The sequence below is a fragment of the Antedon bifida genome, chromosome 10 (assembly GCF_963402885.1).
Source record: "Antedon bifida chromosome 10, ecAntBifi1.1, whole genome shotgun sequence".
Taxonomy (NCBI): domain Eukaryota; kingdom Metazoa; phylum Echinodermata; class Crinoidea; order Comatulida; family Antedonidae; genus Antedon; species Antedon bifida.
Window position 1 is genome coordinate 11,773,719 of NC_136235.1, and position 21,575 is coordinate 11,795,293.

Consider the following 21,575-nt stretch of genomic DNA (forward strand, 5'->3'; position numbering starts at 1 on the left):
TAGACACATTCGTATTGTTCTGCTGGAAAGTAATGTACCATCAACCTTTTACCTTTGAATAACATTTTTTATTAAACATTAATATACAATGGTTATAGTAATACTCACGTGTAAGTTATATCATTGTGTTTCCACCGTGAACCCATTTTTGCAAACCGTTTCACTCGTGTTTCTAAAAGTGCTCCATTCGAGTCGCCGACAGGATCGGGTACGCCGCAACGAGGAGCTCTCATTAACTTCAACGTCTCAGGAGTCAACTGTCCATTGGTGTCATCAAGACCGGCAAACTTCTGAAGTTGTGATATGGAACCAGACAAGTCGCCAATGCTCGGTTTCTCTCCATTACGTTTACTTAACGTGTTACCATAGCCATAGGTGTTAAGGTATTTCTTTAAGAAAAACATTGTTGACGGTCATATTGTGGAGTGAATGGTATCAGTTAGGGGGAAATGGATGTGCCCTTGTTACAAAATGAGTTCAGAGATACAGACTATTTGATAACTTAACCACATAAAACTCCTAGAAAGTAGAAATCCTTTTGCCATTTCCCTCTGACTGGTATTAGTAATAATTATACAAATTATTGAATGCACGTGATAAAGCAACCATTGGTTAATGACATTCACACAAAAAACGAACTATTACAATCTCCATTATTTTCTTATTTAAAAAAAACGTTTCCTTAGACGGGAGTCCGAATTATGGAATAATGGTTTAAATATTATTTATTGTTATTGTTTATTATACAGACTACATTGTGTATGGAGAAATATGTTGTATTTTAGTATACTTAAACAGAGTTAAACATTTGAATTTTTAAAGAAATAATAACATTTATTTATTCATATAAAACTAATATACTAAACTACATACAGAAGGCAGCCAAAGGCTGAACAATTCTGCGTACAATAACAAGGGAATAGCACACAGAAATACAAGTTAGTTCAGTTCACTCTGATTAAAGATGTATTGTCCTCCAAAAACATGAAAAATGAAGATTAATAAAATCAGACTTTGAATAGGCCGTTTTGTAGTTATAACAAAAAAATAATGTTTTCAGTTATAAAATTAAAAAATAAGCAGTTAAATTTAACCAAAAACCCATTGGCTGCCAGCCAATTTGACTATTTTCCCTTTAAATTACAATTTTTTCAGGTAAATTATTTTTAGATCAAATTTTTTGTCAAAGTGGATAACTATTATGTGACATTAAAATGGAATATTCAACAAAAAATGTTAAACATTATTTTTGTAGGGGGACAATACATCTTTAATACACTGTGAAATCATATGCTTATGGTTAATTTACACGGTTATATTCACATTATTAGTCATCAATGTCAATGCTTTCTACCGTACCCCATGAGAACTTATTTACAAAGTACAAAGGTGATCAGGTTGAATTGAATACATTAGTATTAAATTATCAGATGTTTCGATGTTCACCTGAAAGTTTACTGTCGGTCACAGGAGAATGCTAGAGGCTTTATTTAAACAGGACTACTTGATTAGTTTACTTATAATTTATACACTATTATGTACTGTATTTTAATTTATCTCTTTTTACACTTTTTATAAGATTTTTGTTTATTTACTGTACGTAGGCGTATATTGTTAACAATATAATGTAAGATAAGCTTGGGTATCAGGTTAAAACGAAATCACCGCTACAATTTAATCGTCATTTATTTTCAAATGTATCTTCTTTTTGTATTTTTAATAATTTAATCTTTAAGTGTAAATCTAACTATGGTTGCATACATTACTACAAACATACTCACACCGAGACGAACACAATTCCACACACACCGCTAATATGGAATAAGCTGTACCATCAAACTCGAAACAAACCATCTAGGCCTTCGGTTTATGAGCCGGATGTAAACAAAAGGTGATTACCTTCAACTGACTTGTTATTCGTATGTAAGTGTGTTACATAACTTTAACACAATACATATCAGTTGGTATAGAGTGCACATTAGGACTACACTAGTCCTGTATTCTTCATTTATCTACAGTATCAGCATACACTTTACGAAGCATGTGCAATCGGTTTAGTGCGACATGAATGCCTTGCCTTGCATAAATCCAAGATGCTGGAAGAAAATGTACTTTTCTCACCCTTTTGCCATTAAACAGGGCGGCGGGGTTTCCCTTCTAAATCCTCCTAAACGTCAGTTTAAAAAGCATGCTAAATCGTTTGGTATATACACGCAACTGTATATTCAAAATATAAATGCAAACTTAATGAATAGAAGTGTTTACATACTAACATCATTTCAACTCACCAATGCATATGCAGCTTCATTGTCAGGCGACTCTGCTACGGTAACCGAGCTTCCCAAAACACATATCAGCAAAACACATAGATACATTTCATCAACTTTTTTTTTATAGTTTTTGAATCAGTTTTAAAAGAATCAAATTAAGAAAAAAAAGGCTAGATAGGCCTAATAAGATAATGTTCTTCTGAAGAACAAATTTGGTGTGATACTAAGTAAAGACTGTTTCATTTTATAACACATTGTTAACGGTCATTTTAAATTCATAATGATAGATTCGAGACACTGCATAAATCAGCATAATGACACACAAAATTATTACATTTCCAAGATAAGTAGCTCAATTTAAGTATTAAATTTCATTTTATTGGCTAACTGATGAACTTTGAATAATATCGTTGCAAACATGAATACAAAGTTTGATGTCTTATTTGGCCATTTATTTTATAAAATATTGGCAGTGGATTTGCCGTGAGAAAAATTGCAGATCAATAGATAAGAAAAATCCCGACTATTAGATCAGAAAAATCCCGACTATTAGATCAAAAAATCCCCACTACTAGATCGTAACTCGACATCTAGATCAGAAAAATCCAGACTACTAGATCAGAAAAATCCCGACTTCTAGATCAGAACCCAACTTCTAGATCAGAAGCCGACTTCTAGATCAGAACCCGACATCTAGTTAAGAAAAATCCCGACTTTTAGATCAGAAAAATCCCGACTACTTGATCGGAACCCGACATCTAAATCAGAAAAATCCCCGACTTCTAGATCAGAACCCGACATCTAGATCAGAAAAATTCCCGACTTCTAGATCAGAAAAATCCAAACTTCTAGATCAAAACCCGACTTCTAGATCATAAAAATCCCGACTTCTAGATCAGAAAAATCTTAACTTCTAGATCAGAACCCGACTATAGATCAGAACCCGACTTCTAGATCATAAAAATCCAGACTTCTGAATAAAGAAAAAAAATTATGACTTCTGGATCAGAAAAATCCCGACAGGAAAGCTTTGTATTCAGAACACAAATGGACTTCTGAGTCAAAATCTATCAAAAATTAACAACAGCATTGTTCCAGCAAATCTAAAGATGACGGACATTGACATAAAGGTAATGGATTACTAATATAAAACTGTTTGAAATAACATTTAAAAAATAAAAATATCAATGGAAATTTTGCTTTTAATCTTTTAATCGGATTTGCTGACAACCGACATTTCTTTGTTTTTTTTACGAAGACAAATAAATTTTCTTGTGGACCATATTGTGTTATTAGAATTTGGAATCAATACATATCTTGGTTTATAAACATGTAAAGTATTTCCTCTGTCGTGCAAGTGGCACGCAACAAAAACAAAATAGATGACATCATCACTTAACCATACATCATAAACATGTTATATGATTGTGGTTAATCTGTCATCACATTGCAGCATTAAGGTCAATCTACTTTATATAGTACATTTTCGCAACGTTCAATTCTTTGGTATCCATAACTGGAATATTACCAATGATATTTCAATATAACATAAATCATATAAATACATTTTATTCAGAATATAAAGAATACCATTCAAACATAAACAAAGTTTTTTACTATTCACCAAACAGGATAAGTTATAAGTTATGAAGTGTGTACGGTATGTGGTGTGGGATAACATACAAAATAAATAAATTACTTAGGCCCTATTTCATTTATTAATTTTTTTTTTTTGCTGATAATATTGTTTTATATTGACTATGTTGATTCGTCTATTTGTAATTGTTATAGATAGTTTATTATATATCATTGTTGTTACTTTGGGAGTACGGAACCTGAACTCTTGTTGTAGTGATTAGGTTCACTTTTAGGTTCCTGCCTACTCCCTTGTTTTTGGCAATAAATAATAATAATAATAATTTTGACGCACCAATATAAGTGAAGATGACAATAACATCTTATTACTAGAAAAAAAACCAAGGAATACTAATAGCGTATCTTTAAACATATCGTGTTTTCCGTAATAATTTCCTAGTTTTGGCGTAATAAAAATGTGATTTATAGTAGTATATACAATTAAAGTTTCATTACGAAATGAATGATTCATTGCAACAACCAGTAAAAAGCAATTTAACAAAGCGCGTTATTGTAAAGCTGGTAATTTTTCTCGGCCAAACGCTAATGACAAAATAACGCCTCGTCACTATGAGGTCTCAACATTGCGGGGATTACATCATTGTAGCGCGGATTGGACGTCAGTAATTAGTTATCCGCTTGGTATACCAAGCGGATAACTCCTTGTTATTGTATGAGATCAATATTTTTTGGTTATCCGCAACTTAGTTGCAGGATAATTGGTTATCCGCAACTTAGTTGCAGGATAACCCATGTGATTGTAAATATCTTTTTCTTCATCATCTTCTTTGTTAGTTATCCGCATTCAGCGGATAACTCCTTGTAACTGTCCTGTTTCATCATCTTTTGTAACTGTCCTGTTTCATCATCTTTTTTTTTTTTTTTTTTTAGTTATCCGCATTCAGCGGATAACTCCTTGTAACTGTCCTGTTTCATCATCTTTTTTTTTTTTTTTTTTCTGTATTCTTCTTTCTTTCTGTCATTTTTGTGTCACGCGTAACTCAAAAACGTGTAAACATAACATTTTATAACTTTGTCAACATGTGGGCATTCACGTGAAGTTGTGCACCCGCTATTGTGAATGACGTCAGAGTTGCGCAACGTGACTTACGCGCGTTTTTATGAATTTTGCGTATTTAACATAGATCGAAAACCATATAACATTTTAATTTGAAACTTATAAAAAGTTTAAGTTATATCTTGCGCTAACTGACTGTGGGAAAAAAATGGCATCTTTCACACGAAGTTACGCGCGCACACGCGTTTAAAATTTTAAAATGCGAAAAATCAATTTCTAATCAACTTTCTACGCGTTTTATGTCATTTTGAGCATGTCAAAAATTCCCACGCGCGCGCATATTTTTACGCGTGCGGTGCGCACGTAGCGTTGAAAACAATTTTTTCCGCGTGATTTATGTTTTTCCAGCCTTTTCTAGTAATTTTACCAACTTTTAAACAATTTCGACTTAAAATTAACGTCATACGAGCACGTCGAATTGGATAATTTACGTACGTTTTTTATGAAAAAGTTCAAAAATTCCTTAAAATTTGTCAAAATTATACCTTTTTTAAAACAGTCGTAGTTTCTAAACTAAACGGTAAAAGTTATTTTTATTACGTATTCTGGAAGATGATGAGTTGTAGATATCGTATCATGCATCAATATTGCTAACAGGACATTTTGACGTCATCGTATGGCCATGCGAATATAAAATATAGGATTTTTGTATCTTTCGTCATAGAGTATCACATTTAATAGAGCGCATCTCCACTTATCCGTTTTTCATTTTAACCCAGATTTTGATATTGTCTAGGTCAATCAACTACCTTTCGCATGGGTTAAAAATATTTTAATTTTTTTGACGTCATCATGTCTAAAAATGTAAATAACGTGGGTCACTTATTTTCATCTTTACAGTAACTTTCAATCTGTTATAGCTCATCAGAATAAAAAGCGGTAATCATGATTAAAACGTTTTCTGGAAGCTATTGGATTGTAGATACGAATTCATGTAAACATTTTGCCAATCGGATGTTGTGACGTCATCATATGGCCAGTTGAATAAAAAAAGTCGTATTTTCATATTTTGCGTAATAGTTCATCACATTTAAAAGGGCGCGCATCTATATTTTACGTATTCAAATTTCTTCTACACGGTAATATGTTGTTGCTGAGATAATATCCTTCCGAAATTATTATTTTAGTGTTTCATTTTGATACCGTCGCCATGTTAAAAAATGGAATAAATGGCGGGTCCCGTAATTTCACCTATTCTACACTGTATGTAATATGTATACAGATTATACTGTTTATACTGTATATACTATATGACACAAAATTGACAGAATTCAGCACTAACAACATATCATATTCTTCAGATCAGGTCATAATGCCATAATCTTTTTCTGTGTGCAAAATTCTAACGTATGACGTGCACATGGCGTTTGTCGTGCGGATAACTAACTCGTCAAAGTGACGAGTTTCATGTCTAGTCTGTATTCTTCTTTCTTTCTGTCATTTTTGTGTCACGCGTAACTCAAAAACGTGTAAACATAACATTTTATAACTTTGTCAACATGTGGGCATTCACGTGAAGTTGTGCACCCGCTATTGTGAATGACGTCAGAGTTGCGCAACGTGACTTACGCGCGTTTTTATGAATTTCGCGTATTTAACATAGATCGAAAACCATATAACATTTTAATTTGAAACTTAGAAAAAGTTTAAGTTATATCTTGCGCTAACTGACTGTGGGAAAAAAATGGCATCTTTCACACGAAGTTACGCGCGCACACGCGTTTAAAATTTTAAAATGCGAAAAATCAATTTCTAATCAACTTTCTACGCGTTTTATGTCATTTTGAGCATGTCAAAAATTCCCACGCGCGCGCATATTTTTACGCGCGCGGTGCGCACGTAGCGTTGAAAACAATTTTTTTCGCGTGATTTATGTTTTTCCAGCCTTTTCTAGTAATTTTACCAACTTTTAAACAATTTCGACTTAAAATTAACGTCATACGAGCACGTCGAATTGGATAATTTACGTACGTTTTTGATGAAAAAGTTCAAAAATTCCTTAAAATTTGTCAAAATTATACCTTTTTTAAAACAGTCGTAGTTTCTAAACTAAACGGTAAAAGTTATTTTTATTACGTATTCTGGAAGATGATGAGTTGTAGATATCGTATCATGCATCAATATTGCTAACAGGACATTGTGACGTCATCGTATGGCCATGCGAAAATAAAATATAGGATTTTTGTATCTTTCGTCATAGAGTATCACATTTAATAGAGCGCATCTCCACTTATCCGTTTTTCATTTTAACCCAGATTTTGATATTGTCTAGGTCAATCAACTACCTTTCGCATGGGTTAAAAATATTTTAATTTTTTTGACGTCATCATGTCTAAAAATGTAAATAACGTGGGTCACTTATTTTCATCTTTACAGTAACTTTCAATCTGTTATAGCTCATCAGAATAAAAAGCGGTAATCATGATTAAAACGTTTTCTGGAAGCTATTGGATTGTAGATACGAATTCATGTAAACATTTTGCCAATCGGATGTTGTGACGTCATCATATGGCCAGTTGAATAAAAAAAGTCGTATTTTCATATTTTGCGTAATAGTTCATCACATTTAAAAGGGCGCGCATCTATATTTTACGTATTCAAATTTCTTCTACACGGTAATATGTTGTTGCTGAGATAATATCCTTCCGAAATTATTATTTTAGTGTTTCATTTTGATACCGTCGCCATGTTAAAAAATGGAATAAATGGCGGGTCCCGTAATTTCACCTATTCTACACTGTATGTAATATGTATACAGATTATACTGTTTATACTGTATATACTATATGACACAAAATTGACAGAATTTAGCACTAACAACATATCATATTCTTCAGATCAGGTCATAATGCCATAATCTTTTTCTGTGTGCAAAATTCTAACGTATGACGTGCACGTGGCGTTTGTCGTGCGGATAACTAACTCGTCAAAGTGACGAGTTTCATGTCTAGTTATTCTTCTTTCTTTCCCGGATTTTTGTCTACAGCATATCCCCTATTGCTTGTGAATATATCTTTTGTATAACTTTGTCATTATATGGACATTTACCTGAAGTTGTGCACCTCCATATTTTTAATGACGTTAGAGTCGCGCAGCGTAAGTTACGCGCAATTTTATGAATTTCAATGATAGGTCATAGATTATAAACCAAAAGTCATTTTGTATTGACACTTGGTAAAAATTTAAGTCATATCAAGGGCAAACTTTCTATGGATTAAAAATGACATGTTTCACAAGAAGTTACGCGCGCACGCGCATTTAAAATTTAAAAATGCGCAAAATTAATTTCTAATCAACTTTCTACGCTGATCATGACATTTTGAGCATGTAAAAAATTCCCACGCGCGCGAAAAATTTTACGCGTAAGGTGCGCACGGAGCATGAAAAACATGTTTTTTTCTCTTGAATTGTGATTTTCCAGCCTTTCCTAGTCATTTAAAAAAAGATTGACATCATTTCAAATTAAAATGACGTCATACGAACACGTTGATTTATAACATTTGCGCGCGTTTTAGTTAAAAAAGTTACAAAATATTGTCAAATATATGCCTATTTTGAATCTATTATAGCTCTTCAGGATCGAAGGTGACCCCCAATTTTTTTAACTTATTATGCAAGAAGATAAATTGTAGATATGAATTCATGCAGAATTTTTACCTCTCGGATGTTATGACATCATCGTATGGCCACACGAATGTAAAATATAGGATTTTTTACTGTTTCGTTATTGCTCATCACATTAAATAGAGCGCATCTCACTTATACGTATTCCATTTCACCCGATATTTTAATACTGTCTAGGTCAATTAACTATCTTTCGCATGAGTTAAAAATATTTTAATTTTTATGACGTCATCATGTCTAAAAATGTAAATAACGTGGGTCACCTATTTTCATATTTACAGTAAATTTCAATCTGTTATAGTTCGTCAGAATAAAAAGTGATAATCATAATTAAAAGGTTTTCTGGAAGCTATTGGATTGTAGATACGAATTCATGTGAACATTTTTCAAATCAGATGTTGTGACGTCATCATATAGCCAGTTGAATAAAAAAAGTCGTATTTTCATCTCTTGCGTAAAAGTTCATTGCGTTTAAACGAGAGCGCATCTCACTTTCACGTGCCCAAAATTCTTCAAATTTGTATTAATGTAATGATTTAGATAATTATCTTCTAAAATAGTTATCTTTATAAGTCAATTTGATGACGTCATCGTGTTAATAATTGGCTTTAAAAGATGGGTCTCGTAATTTCGTCTATGCTACCACTGTATATAACATATACAGTGTATTCTGTAAATACTGTAATATGCTGTATGCTACAAAATAGGTACAATTCAGCACTGTAAACATATTTAATTCATGTCATAGGATGGCATAATCATTTTCGGCGTTCATATATTTTAAACGTATGTGCATGTTGCGTTTGCGCGGATAACCCGAACTCGTCAAAGTGACGAGTTCAAATCTAGTTTTTCTGTATTATTCTTCTTTCCTTCCTTCCTTTTTGTGAGTCGTGTTCCTCTAAAATGTGTAAACATAACATTTCATAACTTTGACAACATATGGGCATTTACGTGAAGTTGTGCACCTCCTATTTTTGAATGACGTCATAGTTGCGCAACGTGACTTATGCGCGATTTTATGATTTTCTATAATTGATCATAACTGTAGAACCAACAAATATTCTTTCATGAAACTTAGTGAAAACTTAAGTCATATCAAGGGCAAACTTTCTATGGATTAAAAATGGCACGTTTCACATAAAGTTACGCGCGCACGCGCATTTAAAATTTCAAAATGCGCAAAATTAATTTCTAATCAACTTTCTACGCTGATCATGACATTTTAAGCATGTCAAAAATTCCCACGCGCGCGAAAAAAATTATGCGTAAGGTTCGCACGGAGCATGAAAATCATGTGTTTTTCTCTTGAATTATAATTTTACAGTCTTTCCTAGTCATTTTAAAAAAGATTGACATCATTTCAAATTAAAATGACGTCATACGAACAGGTTGATTTAGACCATTTGCGTGCGTTTTAGTTGCAAAAGTGACAAAATATTGTCAAAATTATGCCTATTTTTAATCTATTATAGCTCCTCAGGATCATCTATGACCCCCATTTTTTAAATTTAATATGTAAGCAGATATGTTGTAGATATGAATTCATGCAGAATCTTTACCCCTCGGATGTTATGACGTCATCGTATGGCCACACGAATGTAAAATATAGGATTTTTTACTCTTTCGTTATTGCTCATCACATTAAATAGAGCGCATCTCACTTTTACGTGCCCAAAATTCTTCAAATTTGTTTTAATGTAATTATTTAGATAATTATCTTCTAAAATTGTTATCTTTATATGCCAATTTGATGACGTCACCATGTTAATAATTGGATTTAAAAGATGGGTCTCGTAATTTCGTCTATGCTACTCTGTATATAACATACAGTGTATTCTGTAAACACTGTAATATGCTGTATGCTACAAAATAGGTACAATTCAGCACTGTAAACATTCTTAATTCATGTCATAGGATGGCATAATAATTGTCGAAGTTCATATAGTTTAAAGTATGTGCATGTTGCGTTTGCGCGGATAACCCGAACTCGTCAAAGTGACGAGTTCAAATCTAGTTTTCTATATTCTTCTTTCTTTCCCAGAATTTTGTGTCACGTGTATCTCAAATTACTATCAACATTACATCGTATAACTTTGTCAGAAGATTGACCTCTAGCTGTAAAAGTGCAGGACATTTAGTTTTTTTACTTTAGAGTCGCGCAGCGTAAGTTACGCGCGATTTTATGAATTTCGCGTATTTAACATAGACTAAAAACCAAAAGTCATTTTGTAATGACACTTGATGAACATTTAAGTCATATCAAGGGCAAACTTTCTATGGATTAAAAATGGCATGTTTCAAAGAAAGTTACGCGCGCACGCGCGTTAAAATTTAAAAATGCGAAAAATCAACTTCTAATCAACTTTCTACGCGTTTCATGTCATTTTGAGCACTTCAAAAATTCCCACGCACACGCATTTATTTTACGCGCGCGTGCGCATATAGCGCAAAAACATACTTTTTTCACGTGATTTATGTTTTTCCAGCCTTTTCTAGTAATTTTACCAACTTTTAAACAATTTCGACTTAAAGTTACGTCATACGAGCACGTCGAATTCGATAATTTGCGCGCGTTTTTTATCAAAAAGCTCAAAAAATCGTCAAAATTATGCCTTTTTTTAAACAGTCGTAGTTTCTAAACTAAACGGTGAAAGTTATTTTTATTACATATTCTGGAAGTTAATGAGTTGTAGATATCAAATCATACATTAATATTGCTAACAGGACATTGTGACGTCATCGTATGGCCACGCGAATATAAAATATAGGATATTTGTCTCTTTCGTTATTGCTCATCTCATTCAATGGAGCGCATCTCCACTTATCCGTATTCCATTTCTCCCCATTTTTTTACATTGTCTAGGTCAATCAATTACCTTTCGCATGATTCACCATTTTAAAAATTATGATCACGTCATCATGTTCAAAAGCGTAAATAACTTTGATCACTTATTTTTACCTATACGGCACTGTATGTAGTATGTATACAGTATATAGTGTATACTGTATATACTTAGACGTGACACAAAATAGAGAGCACACTGAAATTGTTTTAATGGCATAATCGTTTTCCTGTTTGCAATATTCTAACGTATGACGTGCACGTGGCCTTTGCGCTGCGGATAACCTAACTCGTCCGTAGTGACGAGTTCAAATCTAGTTGGTTATCCGCAACTTAGTTGCGGATAACCCATGTGATTGTAAATATCTTTTTTTTGGTTATCCGCAACTTATTGGTTATCCGCAACTTAGTTGCGGATAACCCATGTGATTGTAAATATCTTTTTTTTCATCTTCTTCTTTGTTATTCTTCTTTCTTTCCCGGATTTTTGTGCGTCGCATATCCCCTATTGCTTGTGAATATATCTTTTGTATAACTTTGTCATTATATGGACATTTACCTGAAGTTGTGCACCTCCATATTTTTAATGACGTTAGAGTCGCGCAGCGTAAGTTACGCGCAATTTTATGAATTTCAATGATTGGTCATAGATTATAAACCAAAAGTCATTTTGTATTGACACTTGGTAAAAATTTAAGTCATATCAAGGGCAAACTTTCTATGGATTAAAAATGACATGTTTCACAAGAAGTTACGCGCGCACGCGCATTTAAAATTTCAAAATGCGCAAAATTAATTTCTAATCAACTTTCTACGCTGATCATGACATTTTGAGCATGTCAAAAATTCCCACGCGCGCGAAAAAATTTACGCGTAAGGTGCGCACGGAGCATGAAAATCATGTGTTTTTTTCTTGAATTATGATTTTACAGCCTTTCTTAGTCATTTTAAAAAAGATTTACATCATTTCAAATTAAAATGACGTCATACGAACATGTTGATTTAGACCATTTGCGCGCGTTTTTGTTTAAAAAGTTACAAAATATTGTCAAAATAATGCCTATTTTAAATCTATTATAGCTCTTCAGGATCGAAGGTAACCCCCAATTTTTTTAACTTATTATGCAAGAAGATAAATTGTAGAAATGATTTCATGCAGAATTTTCACCTCTCGGATGTTATGACGTCATCGTATGGCCACACGCATGTAAAATATAGGATTTTTGTCTCTTTCGTTATTGCTCATCACATTCAACAGAGCGCATCTCGCTTATACGTATTCCATTTCCCCCGAGATTTTATTATTGTCTACGTCAATCAACTATCTTTCGCATGAGTTAAAAATATTTTAATTTTTATGACGTCATCATGTCTAAAAATGTAAATAACGTAGGGCACTTATTTTTATCATTACAGTAAATTTTAATCTGTTATAGCTCGTCAGAATAAAAAGTGATAATCATGATTAAAACGTTTTCTGGAAGCTATTGGATTTTAGTTACGAATTCATGTGAATATTTTGCCAATTAGATGTTGTGACGTCATCATATGGCCAGTTTAATTCAAAAAGTCATATTTTCATCTCTTGCGTAAAAGTTCATTGCATTTAAACGAGAGCGCATCTCACTTTTACGTGCCCAAAATTCTTCAAATTTGTATTAATGTAATTATTTAGATAATCAGCTTCTAAAATAGTTATGTTTATATGTCAATTTGATGACAACATCGTGTTAATAATTGGATTTAAAAGATGGGTCTCGTAATTTCGTCTATGCTACACTGTATAACATATACAGTGTATTCTGTAAATACTGTAATATGCTGTATGCTACAAAATAGGTACAATTCAGCACTGTAAACATATTTATTTCATGTCATAGGATGGCATAGTAATTGTCGAGGTTCATAGTTTAAAGTATCTGCATGTTGCATTTGCGCGGATAACCCGAACTCGTCAAAGTGACGAGTTCAAATCTAGTTCATCTTCATCTTCTTTGTTATTCTTCTTTCTTTCCCGGATTTTTGTGCGTCGCATATCCCCTATTGCTTGTGAATATATCTTTTGTATAACTTTGTCATTATATGGACATTTACCTGAAGTTGTGCACCTCCATATTTTTAATGACGTTAGAGTCGCGCAGCGTAAGTTACGCGCGATTTTATGAATTTCAATGATTGATCATAGATTATAAACCAAAAGTCATTTTGTTTTGACACTTAGTGAAAATTTAAGTCATATCAAGGGCAAACTTTCTATGGATTAAAAATGACATGTTTCACAAGAAGTTACGCGCGCACACGCATTTAAAATTTTAAAATGCGCAAAATTAATTTCTAATCAACTTTCTACGCTGATCATGACATTTTAAGCATGTCAAAAATTCCCACGCGCGCAAAAAAAATTACGCGTAAGGTGCGCGCGGAGCATGAAAATCATGTGTTTTTTTCTTGAATTATGATTTCACAGCCTTTCTTAGTCATTTTAAAAAAGATTTACATCATTTCAAATTAAAATGACGTCATATGAACACGTTGATTTAGACAATTTGCGCTCGTTTTAGTTGCAAAAGTGACAAAATATTGTCAAAATTATGCCTATTTTTAATCTATTATAGCTCCTCAGGATCAACCGTTACCCCCAATTTTTTTAATTTAATATAGAAGCAGATAAGTTGTAGATATGAATTCATGCAGAATCTTTACCCCTCGGATGTTATGACGTCATCGTATGGCCACACGAATGTAAAATATTGGATTTTTGACTGTTTCGTTATTGCTCATTACATTAAATAGAGCGCATCTCGCTTATACGTATTCCATTTCCTCATATATTTTAATACTATCTAGGTCAATCAACTATCTTTCGCATGAGTTAAAAATATTTTAATTTTTATGACGTCATCATGTCTAAAAATGTAAATAACGTGGGTCACCTATTTTCATCTTTACAGTAAATTTCAATCTGTTATAACTCGTCAGAATAAAAAGTGATAATCATGATTAAAACGTTTTCTGAAAGCTATTGGATTGTAGATACAAATTCATGTGAATATTTTGCCAATCAGATGTTGTGACTTCATTATATGGCCAGTTGAATTCAAAAAGTCATATTTTCATCTCTTGCGCAAAAGTTCATTGCGTTTAAACGAGAGCGCATCTCACTTTTACGTGCCCAAAATTCTTCAAATTTGTATTAATGTAATTATTTAGATAATTATCTTCTAAAATAGTTATCTTTATATGTCAATTTGATGACGTCATCGTGTTAATAATTGGATTTAAAAGATGGGTCTCGTAATTTCGTCTATGCTACACTGTATATAACATACAGTGTATTCTGTAAATACTGTAATATGCTGTATGCTACAAAATAGGTACAATTCAGCACTGTAAACATACTTCATTCATGTCATAGGATGGTATAATAATTGACGAAGTTCATATAGTTTAAAGTATGTGCATGTTGCGTTTGCGCGGATAACCCGAACTCGTCGAAGTGACGAGTTCAAATCTAGTTGGTTATCCGCAACTTAGTTGCAGGATAACCCTTGTGATTGTAAATATCTTTTTCATCTTCTTTGTTATTCTTCTTTCTTTCCCGGATTTTTGTCTACAGCATATCCCCTATTGCTTGTGAATATATCTTTTGTATAACTTTGTCATTATATGGACATTTACCTGAAGTTGTGCACCTCCATATTTTGAATGACGTCAGAGTTGCGTAACGTGACTTACGCGCGATTTTATGAATTTTAATGATTGATCATAGGATAAAAAATAAAAGTCATTTTGTATTGACACTTGGTGAAAATTTAAGTCATATCAAGCGCAAACTTTCTATGGATTAAAAATGACGTGTTTTACAAGAAATTACGCGCGCACGCGCATTTAAAGTTTCAAAATGCGCAAAATTAATTTATAATCAACTTTCTGCGCTGATCATGACATTTTGAGCATGTCAAAAATTCCCACGCGCGCGAAAAATTTTACGCGTAAGGTGCACACGGAGCATGAAAAACATGTTTTTTTCTCTTGAATTGTGATTTTCCAGCCTTTCCTAGTCATTTTAAAAAAGATTGACATCATTTCAAATTAAAATGACGTCATACGAACACGTTGATTTATAACATTTGTGCGCGTTTTAGTTGAAAAAGTTACAAAATATTGTCAAATATATGCCTATTTTGAATCTATTATAGCTCTTCAGGATCGAAGGTGACCCCCAATTTTTTTAACTTATTATGCAAGAAGATAAATTGTAGATATGAATTCATGCAGAATTTTTACCTCTCGGATGTTATGACATCATCGTATGGCCACACGAATGTAAAATATAGGATTTTTTACTGTTTCGTTATTGCTCATCACATTAAATAGAGCGCATCTCGCTTATACGTATTCCATTTCACCCGATATTTTAATACTGTCTAGGTCAATTAACTATCTTTCGCATGAGTTAAAAATATTTTAATTTTTATGACGTCATCATGTCTAAAAATGTAAATAACGTGGGTCACCTATTTTCATCTTTACAGTAAATTTCAATCTGTTATAGCTCGTCAGAATAAAAAGTGATAATCATAATTAAAAGGTTTTCTGGAAGCTATTGGATTGTAGATACGAATTCATGTGAACATTTTTCAAATCAGATGTTGTGACGTCATCATATAGCCAGTTGAATAAAAAAAGTCGTATTTTCATCTCTTGCGTAAAAGTTCATTGCGTTTAAACGAGAGCGCATCTCATTTTCACGTGCCCAAAATTCTTCAAATTTGTATTAATGTAATTATTTAGATAATTATCTTCTAAAATAGTTATCTTTATAAGTCAATTTGATGACGTCATCGTGTTAATAATTGGCTTTAAAAGATGGGTCTCGTAATTTCGTCTATGCTACCACTGTATATAACATATACAGTGTATTCTGTAAATACTGTAATATGCTGTATGCTACAAAATAGGTACAATTCAGCACTGTAAACATATTTAATTCATGTCATAGGATGGCATAATAATTTTCGCCGCTCATATATTTTAAACGTATGTGCATGTTGCGTTTGCGCGGATAACCCGAACTCGTCAAAGTGACGAGTTCAAATCTAGTTTTTCTGTATTATTCTTCTTTCCTTCCTTCCTTTTTGTGAGTCGTGTTCCTCTAAAATGTGTAAACATAACATTTCATAACTTTGACAACATATGGGCATTTACGTGAAGTTGTGCACCTCCTATTTTTGAATGACGTCATAGTTGCGCAACGTGACTTATGCGCAATTTTATGAATTTCAATGATTGATCATAGATTAAAAACCAAAAGTCATTTAGTATTGACACTTTGACAAAATTTAAGTCATATCAGGGGCAAACTTTCTACGGATTAAAAATGGCATGTTTGACAAGAAGTTACGCGCGCACGCGCATTTAAAATTTCAAAATGCGCAAAATTAATTTCTAATCAACTTTTTACGCGTTTCTTGTCATTTTGAGCATGTCAAAAATTCCCACGGGCGCGCAATTTTTTATGCGCGCGGTGCGCACATAGCGTTAAAAACATATTTTTTTCTCTTGAATTATATTTTTCAAGCCTTTCCCAGTGATTTTGAAAACAATTTAGACCTTTTCCAGTTTAAATAACGCCATACGAACACGTTGAATTAGACAATTCGTGCGCGTTTTTTATGAAAAAGCTTAAAAAATCGTCAAAATTATGTCTTTTTTTAAACAGTCATAGTTTCTAAAGTAAACCGTTAACCGTTTATTTTTATTACAAAATCTAGAAGTTGATGAGTTGTAGATATCGGATCATGCATCAATAAGGCTAAAAAAACATTGTGACGTCATCGTATGGCCACACGAATGTAAAATATAGGAGTTTTGTCTCTTTCGTTATTGCTCATCACATTCAATGGAGCGCATCGCGCTTATCTGTATTCCTTTTTCTCCTACATTTATATATTGCGTAGGTCAATCAACTTTCTTTAGCATGAGATAAAAATATTTTAATTTTTATGACGTCATCATGCCTAAAAATTTTAATTACGTGGGTCATTAATTTCATCTTTACAGTAAATTTTAATCTGTAATAGCTCGTAAGAATAAAATGTGATAATCACGATTAAAACGTTTTCTGGAAGCTATTGGATTGTAGATACGAATTCATGTAAACATTTTGCCAATCGGATGTTGTGACGTCATCATATGGCCAGTTGAATAAAAAAAGTCGTATTTTCATATTTTGCGTAATAGTTCATCACATTTAAAAGGGTGCGCATCTATATTTTACGTATTCAAATTTCTTCTACACGTTAATATGTTGTTCCTGAGATAATTTCCTTCTGAAATTGCTATCTAAGTGTTTCATTTTGATACCGTCGCCATGTTAAAAATTGGAATAAATGGCGGGTCCCGTAATTTCACCTATTCTACACTGTATGTAATATGTATACAGCTTATACTGTTTGCATGTATATACTATATGACACAAAATTCAGCACTAACAGCATGTCATATTCTTCAGTTCTTGTCATAATGCCATAATCTTTATCTGTGTGCAATATTCCAACGTATGACGTGCACGTGGCGTTTGTCGTGGTGCGGATAACTAACTCGTCAAAGTGACGAGTTTCATGTCTAGTTCTTCTTTCCTTCCTTCCTTTTTGTGAGTCGTGTTCCTCTAAAATGTGTAAACATAACATTTCATAACTTTGACAACATATGGGCATTTACGTGAAGTTGTGCACCTCCTATTTTTGAATGACGTCATAGTTGCGCAACGTGACTTACGCGCAATTTTATGAATTTCAATGATTGATCATAGATTAAAAACCAAAAGTCATTTAGTATTGACACTTTGACAAAATTTAAGTCATATCAGGGGCAAACTTTCTACGGATTAAAAATGGCATGTTTCACAAGAAGTTACGCGCGCACGCGCATTTAAAATTTCAAAATGCGCAAAATTAATTTCTAATCAACTTTTTACGCGTTTCTTGTCATTTTGAGCATGTCAAAAATTCCCACTGGCGCGCAATTTTTTACGCGCGCGGTGCGCACGTAGCGTTAAAAACATATTTTTTTCTCTTGAATTATATTTTTCAAGCCTTTCCTAGTAATTTTGAAAACAATTTAGACCTTTTCCAGTTTAAATAACGCCATACGAACACGTTGAATTAGACAATTCGTGCGCGTTTTTTATGAAAAAGCTTAAAAAATCGTCAAAATTATGTCTTTTTTTAAACAGTCATAGTTTCTAAAGTAAACCGTTAACCGTTTATTTTTATTACAAAATCTAGAAGTTGATGAGTTGTAGATATCGGATCATGCATCAATAAGGCTAAAAAAACATTGTGACGTCATCGTATGGCCACACGAATGTAAAATATAGGATTTTTGTCTCTTTCGTTATTGCTCATCACATTCAATGGAGCGCATCACGCTTATCTGTATTCCTTTTTCTCCTACATTTATATATTGTGTAGGTCAATCAACTTTCTTTAGCATGAGATAAAAATATTTTAATTTTTATGACGTCATCATGCCTAAAAATTTTAATTACGTGGGTCATTAATTTCATCTTTACAGTAAATTTTAATCTGTAATAGCTCGTAAGAATAAAATGTGATAATCACGATTAAAACGTTTTCTGGAAGCTATTGGATTGTAGATACGAATTCATGTAAACATTTTGCCAATCGGATGTTGTGACGTCATCATATGGCCAGTTGAATAAAAAAAGTCGTATTTTCATATTTTGCGTAATAGTTCATCACATTTAAAAGGGTGCGCATCTATATTTTACGTATTCAAATTTCTTCTACACGTTAATATGTTGTTCCTGAGATAATTTCCTTCTGAAATTGCTATCTAAGTGTTTCATTTTGATACCGTCGCCATGTTAAAAATTGGAATAAATGGCGGGTCCCGTAATTTCACCTATTCTACACTGTATGTAATATATATACAGCTTATACTGTTTGCATGTATATACTATATGACACAAAATTGACAGAATTCAGCACTAACAGCATATCATATTCTTCAGTTCTTGTCATAATGCCATAATCTTTATCTGTGTGCAATATTCCAACGTATGACGTGCACGTGGCGTTTATCGTGGTGCGGATAACTAACTCGTCAAAGTGACGAGTTTCATGTCTAGTTCTTCTTTCCTTCCTTCCTTTTTGTGAGTCGTGTTCCTCTAAAATGTGTAAACATAACATTTCATAACTTTGACAACATATGGGCATTTACGTGAAGTTGTGCACCTCCTATTTTTGAATGACGTCATAATTGCGCAACGTGACTTACGCGCAATTTTATGAATTTCAATGATTGATCATAGATTAAAAACCAAAAGTCATTTAGTATTGACACTTTGACAAAATTTAAGTCATATCAGGGGCAAACTTTCTACGGATTAAAAATGGCATGTTTCACAAGAAGTTACGCGCGCACGGCCATTTAAAATTTTAAAATGCGCAAAATTAATTTCTGATCAACTTTTTACGCGTTTCTTGTCATTTTGAGCATGTCAAAAATTCCCACGGGCGCGCAATTTTTTACGCGCGCGGTGCGCACGTAGCGTTAAAAACATATTTTTTTCTCTTGAATTATATTTTTTAAGCCTTTCCTAGTAATTTTGAAAACAATTTAGACCTTTTCCAGTTTAAATAACGCCATACGAACACGTTGAATTAGACAATTCGTGCGCGTTTTTTATGAAAAAGCTTAAAAAATCGTCAAAATTATGTCTTTTTTTAAACAGTCATAGTTTCTAAAGTAAACCGTTAACCGTTTATTTTTATTACAAAATCTAGAAGTTGATGAGTTGTAGATATCGGATCATGCATCAATAAGGCTAAAAAAACATTGTGACGTCATCGTATGGCCACACGAATGTAAAATATAGGATTTTTGTCTCTTTCGTTATTGCTCATCACATTCAATGGAGCGCATCACGCTTATCTGTATTCATTTTTCTCCTACATTTATATATTGTGTAGGTCAATCAACTTTCTTTAGCATGAGATAAAAATATTTTAATTTTTATGACGTCATCATGCCTAAAAATTTTAATTACGTGGGTCATTAATTTCATCTTTACAGTAAATTTTAATCTGTAATAGCTCGTAAGAATAAAATGTGATAATCACGATTAAAACGTTTTCTGGAAGCTATTGGATTGTAGATACGAATTCATGTAAACATTTTGCCAATCGGATGTTGTGACGTCATCATATGGCCAGTTGAATAAAAAAAGTCGTATTTTCATATTTTGCGTAATAGTTCATCACATTTAAAAGGGTGCGCATCTATATTTTACGTATTCAAATTTCTTCTACACGTTAATATGTTGTTCCTGAGATAATTTCCTTCTGAAATTGCTATCTAAGTGTTTCATTTTGATACCGTCGCCATGTTAAAAATTGGAATAAATGGCGGGTCCCGTAATTTCACCTATTCTACACTGTATGTAATATGTATACAGCTTATACTGTTTGCATGTATATACTATATGACACAAAATTGACAGAATTCAGCACTAACAGCATATTATATTCTTCAGTTCTTGTCATAATGCCATAATCTTTATCTGTGTGCAATATTCCAACGTATGACGTGCATGTGGCGTTTGTCGTGGTGCGGATAACTAACTCGTCAAAGTGACGAGTTTCATGTCTAGTTATTTATTGGGATGGCTTTCCGACTGAAATGTATCTGAGCGACTTATAATATTCTAAATATTAAAGTTTAAATTGAACTACAGTAGCATTAAACTGTTTAGAACGTTTCTGTACGGCACACGAAGGACAAAAATTACCGTTATTCTACAAGTTCAAAATAATGAACCGTGAACGGGGTAAACTCATGGGCGTATATACATGCGCAGATCATTGTGTATAAAATGTAAATTTAATTCGAACATTATATTCCTGACATGAACGGAATGGTGACTGTGCTAGTCCCACCGTTCCGAAACAAAAGCTCTTTGCCAAAGGTTAGTTTATCCGTCGCGGCGATTATTCGAACGCGGTGGAACATTAATGGATAGTAGGCCTAATTGGTATTGCTAATTTTGGTAAATCAACGTGTAAATGCCTACTATGCTGATTTTGTTAGAATGAAT

At 32.9% G+C, this 21,575-nt stretch overlaps 1 protein-coding gene across 3 annotated transcripts in view; it reads right to left on the minus strand.

Moving 5' to 3' along the window:
* The window catches only part of LOC144854108 (macrophage metalloelastase-like), a 28,439-nt gene that overhangs the window by 4,392 nt on the left and 2,472 nt on the right, over nucleotides 1-21,575 (minus strand). For 2 of the 3 annotated variants that reach the window (XR_013614505.1, XM_078711993.1), the window contains exons 1-2: nucleotides 2,289-2,462; nucleotides 109-389 (exon numbers count right to left, since the gene is read on the minus strand). Coding sequence is in view for 2 of the 3 variants with exons in the window: in XM_078711993.1 (XP_078568119.1) it covers nucleotides 109-389; nucleotides 2,289-2,375 (368 nt within the window). In the remaining variant the exon portion in view is untranslated. Of the gene's footprint in view, nucleotides 1-108; nucleotides 390-2,288; nucleotides 2,463-21,575 lie in introns of those variants that run through there. The other variant, XM_078711994.1, reaches the window with a different exon arrangement.